The sequence below is a fragment of the Podarcis tiliguerta genome (genome assembly GCF_965153285.1).
Source record: "Podarcis tiliguerta genome assembly, chromosome: 14".
Taxonomy (NCBI): Eukaryota; Metazoa; Chordata; class Lepidosauria; order Squamata; family Lacertidae; genus Podarcis; species Podarcis tiliguerta.
In genome coordinates, this window is record NC_139547.1 from 17,184,749 (window position 1) to 17,198,979 (window position 14,231).

Here is a 14,231-nt window from a genome sequence, read left to right on the forward strand (position 1 = left end):
CCCAAAACATCTGGAGGGCCGAGTTTGTGGATGCCTGCGTTCGATAGTAAAATTCATGTTAAATTGCTGTTTTAGGGGTTGTTTTTAAAAATCTGGAACGGATTAATCCATTTTGCATTACTTTCTATGGGAAAACATGCCTTGGTTTTGGAACGCTTTGGTTTTGGAACGGACTTCCAGGATGGATTAAGTTTGAGAACCAAGGTACCACTGTATTAGGCCCTTTAACAGCTTGGGCCCAAGACTATCTGACCACTGAGGTCTTGGGGAGGGGGTCTCTGTCCTCCATGGCTCAGGTGCATGACTCATAAGTGTGCATTCCATGTTGTGGGCCAGGCCTGTGTAGTCCCCTTCCAACTGAGATTGTACAGGCCCTCTCCTTGCTGAACTTAAGTGCAAATCAAATACTTTCTGATTCCAGTAGGTGTTTAATGTTCAGTTTTATGCTGACTTATTGATGTTTTATTCTGTGTAGTGTATTGTTTATGTATGTCACTTAGAAATGCTAACGGTTAAGCAGTATGTCAATGCCTAAAATGAATAAATGAAAATCGACTGCAAATATAGGGACATCTTTTCTCTTCATATTTTCTGTAATTAGATTTCCTCATGTATTTTTTTACAACTGCAGCCCAACAGTTAGTGACTGCCTTCTAAAGAGATGTGAGTTCTCTCTCTCTCTCTCTCTCTCTCTCTCTCTCTCTCTCTCTCTCTCACACACACACACACACACACACATACACGTACCCATATATATCTGCTGTTGAAGCTATTCAGTCTCAACATACCTGAGCCTTCCATCCATGTGAGCTACAGAGCCTGGAGAGAGGGCATGAATGAATATTCCTGATATACACTGAAAATAAGGGATGCTGCATAATCCGATGCCCAAACCCACGCCAGCCTCTGAGGAAAATATATCAGAAAGATGCAAAACAAAGACAACCTGTTATGTTTTTTGAATTATATAAACTGCCTGTAAGTCATTAGATGAAAACTTTGAAAATTAGATTGGTTTCTTCCCTTTCTGTCTAAATCAGGTGTGGGAAACATCAGGTTTGGGGGCGAAATGTAACTGCCTGTGTCTCTCTATCCCTTCCTGTCTCTGGGACTATCCCCGCTCTTGAGGCCACACCCCTCCTTCCCAGATCCCACCCTTCAGTGGCCCTCCTACTTGGAGTGTTTTTGCCTTGCTGGAAGTGCCTTTAAAATGTGAGGTCGGTGCTTGCCTGGCTGGAGAGAGGTATGCATGTAGAGACATCCATCATTTGCATGGCCAGAATGTCTACTGTATAAAGCAGGCATAGGCCAACTCGGCCCTCCAGATGTTTTGAGACTACAATTCCCATCATCCCTGACCACTGGTCCTGTTAGCTAGGGATGATGGGAGTTGTAGTCCCAAAACATCTGGAGGGCCGAGTTTGCCTATGCCTGGTATAAAGGAAGGAGTCACATCTGTTGCTCAGCCCACTTTTGAAAACTGCCATTTGGAAATTACCGTATTTTTCGCTCTATAAGACGCACCAGACCACAAGACGCATCTAGTTTTTGGAGGAGGAAAACAAGAAAAAAATATTCTGAATCTCAGAAGCCAGAACAGTAAGAGGGATCGCTGAGCAGTGAAAGCATCAATCCCTCTTGCTGTTCTGGCTTCTGGGACAGCTGCGCAGCCTGCATTCACTCCATAAGACGCACAGACATTTCCCCTTACTTTTTAGGACGGAAAAAGTGAGTCTTATAGAGCAAAAAATACGGTAGGTTTAAGATTTCCTCACCCCTTTATAAACACTGGCAATTTCCCCCTCACCTTGCCCTACTCCTCTCAGTAGACTATGACTTATTAAATCTGTTTTGGGGCAAATACTTGGCACCCCCACACACACACAAAGGGGGAGTTGTATCCAACTACTCAGAGTAGACCCCACTGAAATCAATAGACTTGTGTTAGCCATGTCAATGGACTTAAAAATTATGGAAGTAGTATTCTAAAAGATCTGGAGGGCACAATGTTGGCTACCGTGGAATTAAATCATACTTGAATTCAGGGGTGGCCAACATTGTGCCCTCCAGGTCTTTTGGGATACTACTTCCATGATTTTTGACCATTGGCCATGCTGGCTGGGCCTGATGGGAGCTATAGTCCACAACATGTGGAGGACACCTCACTGGCTATCCCAATTCAGTTGAATTCAATGCCCAGGAAAGATCACCGATTTGGGGAAAGCCTTCTAAGGGAAAGCAGAGCTGCTGCTTTTGTTCCTTTGTGCTCCGTTACTTCTAACACTCACCTTTCTTTAGGGAAACTTCCATAATGATCCTGTCGTTGGGGTTGGCAGAGTTCAAGGGGAAAGTGGTGCCTTCTGAGCCAAAGGAGCTGTTCTCCTTGGTGATAGACATGCTGGTGCTCAGGGAACGGCAGAGATGGGAGGATAAGTAGCTTGCGGCAGAATGTGGGGTGCTGAGGCTCGTCCGGACCGTAAGTGTGAGAAGACCTTTCTTGGCCTGCTAGAAACAAAGAAGCAACATGAGTTGTGTGTGTAATGTACATAAAGAGAGAGGAAATGGGGCAGACCCAAACATTGGGCAGAGTGAGGCAGCTGCCCCAGGGAACAGATTGGGGGGAATGAAAGAACAGCAAATTGTTGGGTTACTTGATTTAGTATTCTTGTGTTTTTGCTGCCTGGAAAGCGGGAGAATGTGCCTGTGCCATTTTCTGTCTCAACTGCAAATGGAAAAATCTGTTCTTTTATATTTTTCTCTGTTTCTTAATTCTCCCATCTTATGTTCCAGTGTCCACATTTTCAGGTCAGTTTGTGATTTATTTTTTAAGTCCTCCTGAAAATTCATCAGCATTTTAGTGTGCATTTTGTCTAATAAACACATTTTTGCAAAGCAATTCCCCCCAATGTGATGCTTTTTTTCGTATGCTGCTTTCACTAATATTTTCATTTTTATGCACGCTTTCCCTCCCCTTGCCCCCAGTATACAGGTTTTGGTACTCATTACTTGGCTGGCAAAATGCCTTGCAAAATTCAGAGATGCGCAACTTTTGAAGAATGGCTGTGTTTCAGTTTGCATATTTGTTTCAGAAAGTGTGAATAAGATCACATTTCTGTTTCAACCCTAGTCTTGAGTGCTGAACTAACTTGGATGACCTCCTGTACTCTGCACCATGACCTGAGTGTGTGTGTGTGTTGGCAAGGGGAGGAGAAGGACTTAAGAGATGGACGTAACCTTGAATTTCTGCAGAGCTTCGTGATGTGTGAGTCCGTGCATTGATTCTCCATTCAGTTCCAGGATTTCATCCCCTGTTAATTGAAAAAATAATAATCCTGTTAGAGAGCCTTAGCTTTGTTTATATGTAACACCATCGCTCCAAAAGAGGTCACAAACGAAGATTCAGAGCCATTGTGCATTTTCAGTTTCCACTCAGTATAAATGAGTGTGCGCACACACACGCTGCAAAGAAGATGCAATGCACAACAGGATGTATTTATTCTGTTTCACAGTTACCCACTTGTTGTGTGTCAAAGCCCCAAGCCACCCCCATGAGAATAAAGGATACAGAATTTTAGGTTGGTGTTAATGGGCAAAATTTAGGCTACAACTTTATTGGTTACAGAATGTGAGCGGTATTGGCTTAGGCATTGGCATCAACAGAATATATTAGACTCCTGCCTGCCTTGCAGGGAGTCTGGTAAGGGTAAACCACCAGTAGGGGGAGCCCCGCCAATGTGGATCGACTCAAGCACCCCCTGGGTTCTTCCTGGGGTCATGGCATGGCCCTAGCCCCTCCCCTGGCTTCGGACGAGATCCACACCCCTGGATTCCTTTAATGGAATACCCCTGAGCACGGAGGGGCAGGTAATGGCCACACCTCACCTCCCCCCACAAAGCTATTCCAATGCCTAACCGCCAAACCTTACAAAGTTGTGACGATTGCTACGAGGTAGGTGAAAACCAAGTGGCCATTGCCAATTTGCCAAGTGGGAAAAGTCCTACCAGGCCCCTAAATGGTGACCAACCAAAGTCCATAGCAAGGCCAATGACGCAATGAACAAAGGTTGTGGGTATAAATGAGTGTGCGCGCACACACAAACATACTGCAAAGAAGATGCAATGCACAACAGGATGTCTTTATTCTATTTCACAGATACCCACTTGTTATAAAAAGAAAAGGCCAGTCTACATATACAGAAGCAAAGTTCTCCCACCTTCTTGCAGCCTTCCATCTGCAGCGGCAGCTCCTCCAGGAAAGATGGTCTTCACATATATGCCAATGGGGCCATAAATACTGTCTTTGCCACCCACAATGCTGAAACCAAGGCCCTAAGGGGAGGATGCATGGGAACATGTTTAGTTGATGAAGCGGTTTTAAAAAGGCTTGCCCAATTAAATGTAAATGCTGCACATTACAAAGGTCTTGCCATTATTTTATTTTATATTTTGGCCAAGGTTCTTGAGCTTTCTTTAGCTTTGCCCAAAGTTGTTTTTGAGCTCAAAAAATCAAAGCTTTTCAGCTATTTTTATGGAAATTCGACCAAAATCTGCACTTCCGACAGGAGTTACCATACATCCAGATTTTACCAAATACGGGAAATTCCGTATGGCGATGCTATCCCACCCAACCCTCAAAAATACAGATGGGAGAGAACTTATGAACTGATAGACAAAACCTACAATTTCACAGATATGCCATGAGTTCCACTGAGTTCAGTGTAATGACTCTGAGATAACTGAGAATACAATTCCAGCCCTACTAAACAATGTGTTGGCCTTGCTGAATGGGGCTGATGGGAGTTGGAGAACGGTTAACGATGCCTTCCTACATCCCTCCTAAGTCTAAGCAGTATTGCTTAGCAGCCCTTTGGAAACCATTCCTGCCCAAGCAGAGGAGACACATGATTAAAATTAGCATCTCACCTTCCCTTGGCCTTTCATTAAAACAATATTGGAGATCACGGAGGCTTGAAGACCACACGTCGCATGCATCAGCTGGGCTGTACTCAGCGACCGCGAAGACCTGGAAAGGGGCTGTGTGTTCAACGAAAAGCAACAGGTCAATGCCACTTGAAAGGACAGGAGGCCATGGATGTTATGACTAGGGGTAGGATACAAATAGGGCTTAGTTTGAATTTTAACGTGAACCTACTCAATTCACACTTTCTGAAACAGTATGAACATTGAGGTCCAGCTCCGAGGGCCTTCTGGCAGTTCCCTCACTGTGAGAAGTGAGGTTACAAGGAACCAGGGCCTTCTTGGTAGTGGCGCCCACTCCACACAATCGGAACAAATTTCAGAAGCCAAAATATTGGAAAATGCAATTTTTGAGCCGCCTGGCCCCGAAATGGCAATTAGGCATTCCATTTGGGCAACTGTAACCCTGGTTTAAGGGGGCCATTTGGTGCCTAGCTTAGTTATTTGATTTTCTAACACTGCTCCCATCATTACTGACAATTAATCACTCAGGCTGGAGCTGATAGGAGTTATAATTTGAGAACATCTGGAGCCACAACATTAAATTCCCCTGCTCCTACCAAGAGAGCCTTTCCTCCTGCTACCTAGTGTGGCTTGAACTGGAAACCTTATGTACCACGATGCATATGCTCTACTACCGAGTTACAGCCAGACTGAGAAAATAATGCCTGGATGCTTAGAGATGCTGTGGGCAGCCTCCTCCATGCATGGATGGCTTTGGGTTCATTGGAAACATTAATTAGTTAATAAAGTAAAGGTAAGGTAAAGGACCCTTGGAAGGTTAAGTCCAGTCAAAGTTGACTGTGGCGTTGTGGCACTCATCTCGCTTTCAGGCTGAGGGATCCGGCATTTGTCCACAGACAGCTTTCTGGGTTATGTGGCCAGCATGACTAAACTGCTTCTGCTGCAACGGGGCACCGTGACAGAAGCCAGAGTGCCTGGAAACGCCATTTACCTTCCCACCACAGCAGTACCTATTTATCTACTTGCAGTGGCGTGTTTTTGAACTGCTAGGTTGGCAGGAGCTGGGACAGAGCAATGGGAGCTCACTCCATCGCTGGGATTCGAACTGCCGACCTTCTGATCGGCAAGCCCAAGAGGCTCAGTGGCTTAGACCACAGCGCCACCCACATCCCTTTTATTAGTTAATAAACTAATGCCCTGGCACACACAGTTTGGGAACAACAGCCCTATGCTCTTGTAGCCGTGATGGAAAATAGGTGACTGTTCCCTTGACAGGAGGGAAATTGGTAGCCATAAAGCTGTACACCAGCTGTTCCCTGCTAAGCATAGCTCTGCCTTGTTGTTGTTGCTGCTGCTGCCATCTGATGGATTTTCTCTTACATTTACAGAGGCTCTTCCTGCTGAGGTGTCCAGCTGCTGAGAGAGAGACTTCCTGTTGCTGTATAGAGAATGGGACTGTCTATATCGGGAGGCTGATTTCTTTGCCATGGGGCTGTCAATTTCCCCTATCCAGTATGGACTCACACCTGTTAACAATAACACACAAGAGAAGGGAGAAGGTATGAGAGACAATCAAGAGCGTATTACAAGGACCAGAAGATAAGAGAGAAACTGCAGCACTGGAAGCATTTCCAGATCAACATTTTCAAGGCAGATATGGAGGATGGAGAGGTGTGCAGCTCCCTCAATATTCCTTAGTGGGGGGCTCAGGCCCCAGAATATTGAGGGGGCAGAGGAGGCCGAACTGCCGAGCTGAACACGGCGCAGCATCAATAGAAGGTTGTGCAGGCCTGTGCAATGTTGGGAGATGCCTCAGTCCTGTATACCTGAAGGAGCATCTCCACCCCCATCGTTCAGCCCGGACACTGAAATCCAGCGCTGAGGGCCTTCTGGCGGTTCCCTCATTGCCTCAAGTGAGGTTACATGGAACCAGGCAGAGGGCCTTCTCCGTAGTGGCGCCCACCCTGTGGATCACCCTTCCTTCAGATGTGAAGGAAATAAGCAGTTATCCTATCTTTAAAAGACATCTGAAGGCAGCCCTGTTTAGGGAAGTTTTTAATATTTAATGCTGTACTGTTTTTAACATTTGATTGGGAGCCGCCCAGAGTGGCTGGGGAAACTCAGCCAGATGGGCGGGGTATAAATAATAAATTATTATTATTATGCTGTGAGGACTGGCATGGCCTGCTGCAAAGTCACACTGGCCTGCGCACCAGCTACTCCTGACACCAAGCTGGCTGGTGCAGCCTTCCGCTTGGCCTCATGCCAGGCTGTGACAGTCTTCACAGCATCTCCTGACACCATGGAGACCAGTGCGGCCTAGCAGAAGGCTGCCCGGCCTACATGACATTGGAAGGTGTGTGTGACATAACACATGTGCAATGCCACCCTAATCTTGGGTGCCACCCGGCACCTGTGGAGGTTTGTGTGTGTGTAGAAGCTAGCCTACTGTACAAAGTTAAATTTTCCCTTAATTGCTCCACCCACTATGGACTCTGGCCTTGCCCACCACGGGCATCTTCAGCCTCAGTCCTTCCTCCTCGCACACCCATCTGCAATATCACCATGGCAACGTCTATTATTATTATTATTGTTATTATTTTTCAGGTTACTTGTTGCCTCATAAAATACATCTCCAGCTGATGTACTTATGCAGTTTTAAAAATAACCACCCAGTTCAACAAGGCAACAATTATTCTGCCCTGCCTTAGGGCGTTGTTTGCCTGGATTACCAAAATAACATACGTGGATTGCTTTTGATATCCTAAAGCGCTATATAGTTCTTTAAATTCAGATAGATTTAAAAATGCTGATCTTCAGCTAAAGAAGGCTCCCAGAGAGGTTTGTCAATCACTAAAAAAAAGAGAGCTTACAATCTAAGAAGGCACGACACAAAAGGAAAATGAATGTGGGGAGGAGGAGGAGGAGGAAATAACAACATTAAGTGTTAAAATATAAATTGCCGCTAGAACTTACTGGCTGAATTGCTGCGAGTCCTTTGACATTTTGCTTTTGTCTGTAGAATGGAGCCGTTGTGTACGTCCTGTTTAACAGGCTGTTCTTTGCGAGAACAAACTGAGGATTCCTGGAGTGGGGAGAAAAAGACTAGCTTAATCTTTTAAGGGGGCAATGTTTACTCTGAGCTTGCCTGAATACACTGGAGCACTCTCCTGTCTTGGCGTGCAACACCAATAATACCCCTCACCAAAATGGCGGAGCCATTTGTCATACCCATTGCAAGAGGTTCTTGAAAACTTTAGCAGACTTGGATGATGAGTCCCCTATATGTTAAATAATTTTTAATTAGGGTTAACGAATCCTTGACTAACAGCTCAGAGCAAGCTTAGTTTTAACAGCTATGTGGCAGGCCAGAAACAGGAGAAGGGTGGCGCTTTTCAGTATGAAGATAGGAAGATAGGAAGCTGCCTTATACTAAGTCTATATAGCCAAGCATTATGTACACTGACTGGCAGTGCTGAATGCTGGCCTGGATTCCACAAACCCCACATTGATAGACATTGCTGTTAGGGCAGCCAAGTATCCCAGCCCACCCACCCCCTGCCAGAAATGCCCTTGGGAATACTTGCTCCTGTTTTCAACATCTGGATTTTCAGAAAATCCCATCGCAACCTGCCATCAAGATTTATTGTCGAATGGCGACTTCCCTTTTCCCCACAGCAGAGGGCGCTTTTCTTAAGTTACTCAAACGCCGTTGCTGGGTATCTTCCCCTTATTGAACACTTTGGGGGGATGAGATTAATGTAGAAAAGCACAGAATCCTAGAACTGTAGAGGTGGAAGGGACCCTGAGGATCATCTAGTCCAACCCCCTGCAATGCAGGAATACAGAGCTGTCCCATACAGGGATCAAAGTTGCAACCTTGGTGCTATCAGCACCATGATCTAATCAACTGAGCTATCCAGGCTGATAATCTTCTTTCTTTCCTGCAGTGTTCTCTATAGTTACTTTTTGTTTGTGTGGCAGCTGTGCCATTAAGAGCTCTGGGACAGGGAGAAATTCCAAAGGAGGCATTTTTCCCCAGTGTGGCCATGCCACGGAGAAGAAAAGCGCACCTCTTTAGTTTCTATCTGCCATGCAGGTATTAAAGGCACAGGGGTGGAGGTTGAATATGTGTAAAGGTAAGGTAAAGGGACCCCTGACCGTTAGCTCCAGTCGTGGTCGACTCTGGGGTTGCAGCACTCATCTCGCTTTATTGGCCGAGGGAGCCGGCATACAGCTTCCGGGTCATGTGGCCAGCATGACTAAGCTGCTTCTGGTGAACCAGAGCAGCGCATGGAAACGCCGTTTACCTTCCCACCGGAGTGGTACCTATTTATCTACTTGCACTTTGACATGCTTTCGAACTGCTAGGTTGGCAAGAGCAGGGACCGAGCAACGGGAGCTCACCCCGCCACGGGGATTCGAACCGCTGACCTTCTGATCGGCAAGTCCTAGGCTCTGTGGTTTAACCCACAGGCCACACCTTCCCTAATACCAACCACCTTGGGACCTGTTTGTGCTGCTGCCCAGTTGTTCCCTGCCACGCATAGCACTGCCTTGTGGCTGATGCTGCCGTCTGATGAATTTCCTCTTACATTTACAGCAGAGACTTGCAACAGGGCCTTGTAAGTGGTGGCTCCCCTCTTTGGGGAATGGCCTACGTGGTGAAGTGTGTCTGTCTCCATCATAACTGACTTCCAGGAGGATTTTTTTAAAAAAAAAACCAAAACATTCTGGTTTACACCCAGACCTTTGAAGACTGAAAGCTACTGTTCCTGGAAACCTTGAAATTATTTGCTATGAGAATGTGTGGCTCTATGTTCATGCCATCAGAGTCCTTCCAGGAGGACATATCAGGGCCTCTTATTAGGAAATGGCCCCACACCAGTAATCACTAGAGATCACTCGGTGCTCCTATGGCTATTGCTGGGCACTGGCCTGCTTTTTCCCCTCTGGAAAAAAAATAAGGAATAACAAGTGCTACTTGCCTCCCCTTTGGCTGAAGGAGAAAGTGGGCAGAGACAAAGAAGAAAAGAGGAAGGAGGAGTCATGTAGGGCATCTTGTCAAAGTCTCTACCCCCACACACCTGCAGACCTATGGTCCTCCTACCAGGAGGTCTCTCCCACGTACCTTGTTAGCAATGACTAAGTTTACCAGGCCTTTTGCCGACCGGATGAGCGATTCTGCTTCTTTGCTGGAGAGCTCCTTAAGAGATTGTCCGTTGACAGTGAGAAGTTCGTCGCCAGGGCTTAGACGGCCATCCCTTTAAAAACAGCATCAGATACACACTATAATTGATGTTAGAAAATACAGTGGTACCTTGGTTCTCGAACTTAATCTGTTCTGGGAGTCCGTCCGACTCCTGAAACCATTCGAAAAGCAAGGCGCGGCTTTCGATTGGCTGCAGGAGCTTCCTGCGCTCAAGCAGAAGTCGCATCGGACGTTCGGCTTCCAGGAAATCATTTGCAAATAGGAACACTCACTTCCGGGTTTGCAGCGCTCGGGAGCCGATTTGTTCGATAACTGGGCCATTCGAGAACCAAGGTAAAGGTAAAGGGACCCCTGACCATTAGGTCCAGTCGTGGCTGACTCTGCAGTTGCGGCGCTCATCTTGCTTTATTGGCCGAAGGAGCCGGCGTACAGCTTCCGGGTCATGTGGCCAGCATGACTAAGCCGCTTCTGGAGAACCAGAGCAGCACACGGAAACACTGCTTACCTTCCCGCCAGAGTGGTACCTATTTATCTACTTGCACTTTGACGTGCTTTTGAACTGCTAGGTTGGCAGGAGCAGGGACCAAGCAATGGGAGCTCACCCCGTCATAGGGATTCGAACCGCCGACCTTCTGATTGGCAAGTCCTAGGCTCTGTGGTTTAACCCACAGCACTGTATTTATTTGGAACTGGAATCACTTCCCTGTGTCTGCTTCGTTCCCTGAAGCTCAGGTAACTTAAGAGATTTGGAGACTGCATTGAGGTTCATTTGCCCCTTACCAAACAACGCCCCTCACCCCCCACCACAACCAGGTGATGCTGGAATGGGGCATAACAACACAACCTGTAAGTGAGAGCACTTAATGTGTTGTGTTATTAAAATACTGCTCTGGCTCGGCTGCTGTGATGTCATGCAATGTTCACTAATGTTCCAGTTTCTGAGTATCAGTGTTTGCAAACCTCCACACAGCCTGTGCACTGTGATGAATCATGCAAATAGATACATACATGCATAATTAATTCCAATAATAGAATTTATTCAGTCCAGAATTGTGGATTGTGATATTATGCTAATGTCCTTTGCCTATTTTGAGCCTTGGTTAGAAGAGGTAAATTAGAAATATGAGTAATCAAATACATTCATATTCATCATCTTTAAGCAAACATGTGAAGTACCTCTGGGCAGCTCCTCCGTCAATCACATGGCTGACGGTGAATTCTTTTCCAAAAGCAGAGCAGTTGGGAGTCCTGGAGACTTGAATTCCCAGCCCATCGGTACCCGTGGCTATGCAGAGCTTCCAAATGCAGCTGTCCTGGTTTGGAAGATTTGGAACAGTATTTAAGGTAAGAACTGATGCTTCTCATGAGGCCAGCTATAACATTTGGATAGCCTAAAAACAGATGCGCTGGTGTATTCATACAAATCAGAAGACATTCCCCATCCCAAGCAATCTTTGAATCTGCATCTTAGCAGATACATCCTCTCCAACATTCCTCCATTGAAAATAGGGACGTCCTAAACAGACAAACGGGACATTCTGGGACCAAGCCAAAAACTGAGACGACTTCTGTAATTCTAGGACTGTTCTGGGAAAATTGGGACACTTGGAGGTGTGCAGATAGTGTGGGATGTTTGTGCTGTGGTCCTTGATAAAGTTGAGCTTTTTTGTTAGTACTTTGTCTCTCAAACGAGGTCTACTTGATTTGGAGAAAAAGCCAATATGTTTTTTGCGGTATTGTGTCATACATTCTTTATGGGCCTTTAGGGATGTTACTTAACTGCACATTTAAATATTTTTGACGTGCCCTCTGGCAGCAAAGCAGTTCGTTTCATTTTAGTTCCCTTTCTGTTGGTAGTTGGGCCCAGGAAAGTCTCTGAAGGAGCCTAGCCATGTTCTAAAAAGGTTATTGCTGATATGTAGGAGAATTTCAGCCTCTGATCTAATAAAGTTTTTACACATTACTGTTCTTTTTTAAAAACCTGCAGTTTATTTCTTTCTGCTTAGTTGCACTATTTTGTGATGATGGCTTTATTGGTGTTTCTCCTTAAATAAAAATAAAAATCTGCAGTGTTAAATGGATCAATTTTGTTGCTTAGAGAGTGATGCTGATAATGCCAAGGTGGTACGAGACAGCTGCATATTCCTGCTTTGCAGGGGGTTGGACTAGATGATCCTCAGGGTCCCTTCCCAGGGTCCAACTCGACAATTCTATTATTTCTTTTATGGACAAGTCATAATTCAAAGGTATGAATTCTGACAAGCTTTCCAACATCAAACACTAAATAGCACTACACACCAACTTTTGTTCCTTCATAGTCATTCCTATATCATCTCTTATCAAAACATTTTTATACAGTTTTGTACTGCAAACAGGCGGTGTTAGATGCCATTATCTCTGCCTGCCTATCATCTTGTTGAATGGTTCTGCTAACATGAATTTGACCCGAAGAGTATTGTTTTCTTTCACCCTTTTTGCAGACGGGTAGATATTTTTGGTCCCTGCTGCTTGCTTGAAAATGTAAAGCCCACAATCTTTTATTTGTTGCTTCTGGCCAAGGAGGGCAGAGAATTTTGAAACGGCTTGCATTTTAACGCAAACCTGCCTTATTTGTACTTCCCAAAACAATATGTAAACTGAAATGCAGCTATTCTTCAAATTTTGCATTGCTCCATACTTTACTATGTACTTAATTATTCTTATATATTTAAGAAGTTTATATCACACTTCTCAGTATATACCTTCAAAGCAGTTTATAGGAGAATATAGTTCTCCAACCAAAACATACGTACAAAATTGCATATATTAAGGGGGAGCATAAAGATGCATAAGTTTGTGAATATAACGAACAATATGCATGATCTTAGGCAATTTGGTTTTGCAAAAATGCATACAGAAGGAAAGACACACACTAAAACGCTGTCTAATTTTCATGAAGACCTTAAAAAAACCCACCACCCACTGATGTGGAATTGTGCCAATCTGTACTTAAGTGAAACTGTAATTGACAGAATCATCCATCCTGAGTTCTACAGCTTGCTTTTATGCTGTTGTATCTTGATGGTGGTGGTGGTGGTTTTGAAATCTCGGAGCTAGCTTATGGTCCTTTCTTTATGCAACATTAACTTGACAATATTTAAAGTGTGAAATCTCATACTTTTTAAATACTAGGCAATATTGCATGTCAGCCATTGTGTACTAGTATCATAGAATTTCGTAATTGGAAAGGACCACAAGGATCTAATAGTCTGACCCCCTGTGCTACAAGAATCTTTTGTCCAACGTGGGACTCAAACCCACAACCCTGAGATTAAGTGTCTCATGCTCTATCGACTGAGCTGTCCCTAACTATGCAGCTATTCCTATATCCACTCCACTCCAAGCCATGCACACTTCAAAATCCCACAAAGCCACTTTGCCAGTGGATGACAGTAGGCGAGAGAAACAGATATGAGCAGTGATACCTTTCTCATATCGCCTTCCACTGCGTTAGGATTATTGCCTGTCTCTCCAGCCTATGGCCTGGGGCTCTCTCTGTATACAGTGGTACCTCGGGTTAAGAACTTAATTCGTTCCGGACGTCCGTACTTAACCTGAAACTGTCTTAACCTGAAGCACCACTTTAGCTAACGGGGCCTCCCGCTGCTGCCGTGCCGCTGGAGCACGATTTCTGTTCTCATCCTGAAGCAAAGTTCTTAACCCGAGGTACTATTTCTGGGTTAGCGGAGTCTGTAACCTGAAGCGTCTGTAACCTGAAACATCTGTAACCCGAGGTACCACTGTATATGTGACGGCACCATCCCTAAGGGGCACCCGTAACGTTTGCAACACAAGTCGGAAGACCTGTCTCCTAGCATTCCCCTCCAACTAACAGCTTTTAAGCCACAATTTTGCTGATGAGAGGTGCCTTTTAAGACCCCAGCTTACCCCTGCTGTGTGCGCTGTAATGACAGCTTTGTATCATAGCAATGCTCTCTGTATTCCTGGTAGGATGAGCCTGCTGTGCTGCAGAACGGAGAGCACATTGGATGAGCAAGCCACACAGTAGGGGAGTAATACCCTTGGCACGGAAATTCAT

The 14,231-nt window shown here is 45.3% G+C and overlaps 1 protein-coding gene and 1 long non-coding RNA gene across 12 annotated transcripts in view; one reads left to right on the forward strand and one right to left on the reverse strand.

The window, feature by feature from the left end:
- IL16 (interleukin 16) overlaps window positions 1-14,231 on the reverse strand; it is a 65,411-nt gene that overhangs the window by 23,617 nt on the left and 27,563 nt on the right. For 5 of the 10 annotated variants that reach the window (XM_083411818.1, XM_083411820.1, XM_083411821.1 and 2 more), the window contains 9 exons: window positions 11,330-11,466; window positions 10,073-10,205; window positions 7,918-8,026; window positions 6,322-6,467; window positions 4,924-5,034; window positions 4,215-4,329; window positions 3,235-3,308; window positions 2,289-2,505; window positions 789-906 (listed from right to left, as the gene is read on the reverse strand). In XM_083411818.1, coding sequence (XP_083267944.1) covers window positions 789-906; window positions 2,289-2,505; window positions 3,235-3,308; window positions 4,215-4,329; window positions 4,924-5,034; window positions 6,322-6,467; window positions 7,918-8,026; window positions 10,073-10,205; window positions 11,330-11,466 — 1,160 coding nt within the window. The remainder of the gene's footprint in view (window positions 1-788; window positions 907-2,288; window positions 2,506-3,234; window positions 3,309-4,214; window positions 4,330-4,923; window positions 5,035-6,321; window positions 6,468-7,917; window positions 8,027-10,072; window positions 10,206-11,329; window positions 11,467-14,231) is intronic. The other 5 variants (XM_083411824.1, XM_083411819.1, XM_083411826.1 and 2 more) reach the window with 1 other exon arrangement.
- Window positions 6,363-14,231, forward strand: part of LOC310663921 — a 36,771-nt gene continuing 28,902 nt past the window's right edge. For both annotated transcript variants that reach the window (XR_014504675.1, XR_014504676.1), the window contains exons 1-2: window positions 6,363-6,500; window positions 11,388-11,497. This is a non-coding gene — a long non-coding RNA (uncharacterized lncRNA). The remainder of the gene's footprint in view (window positions 6,501-11,387; window positions 11,498-14,231) is intronic.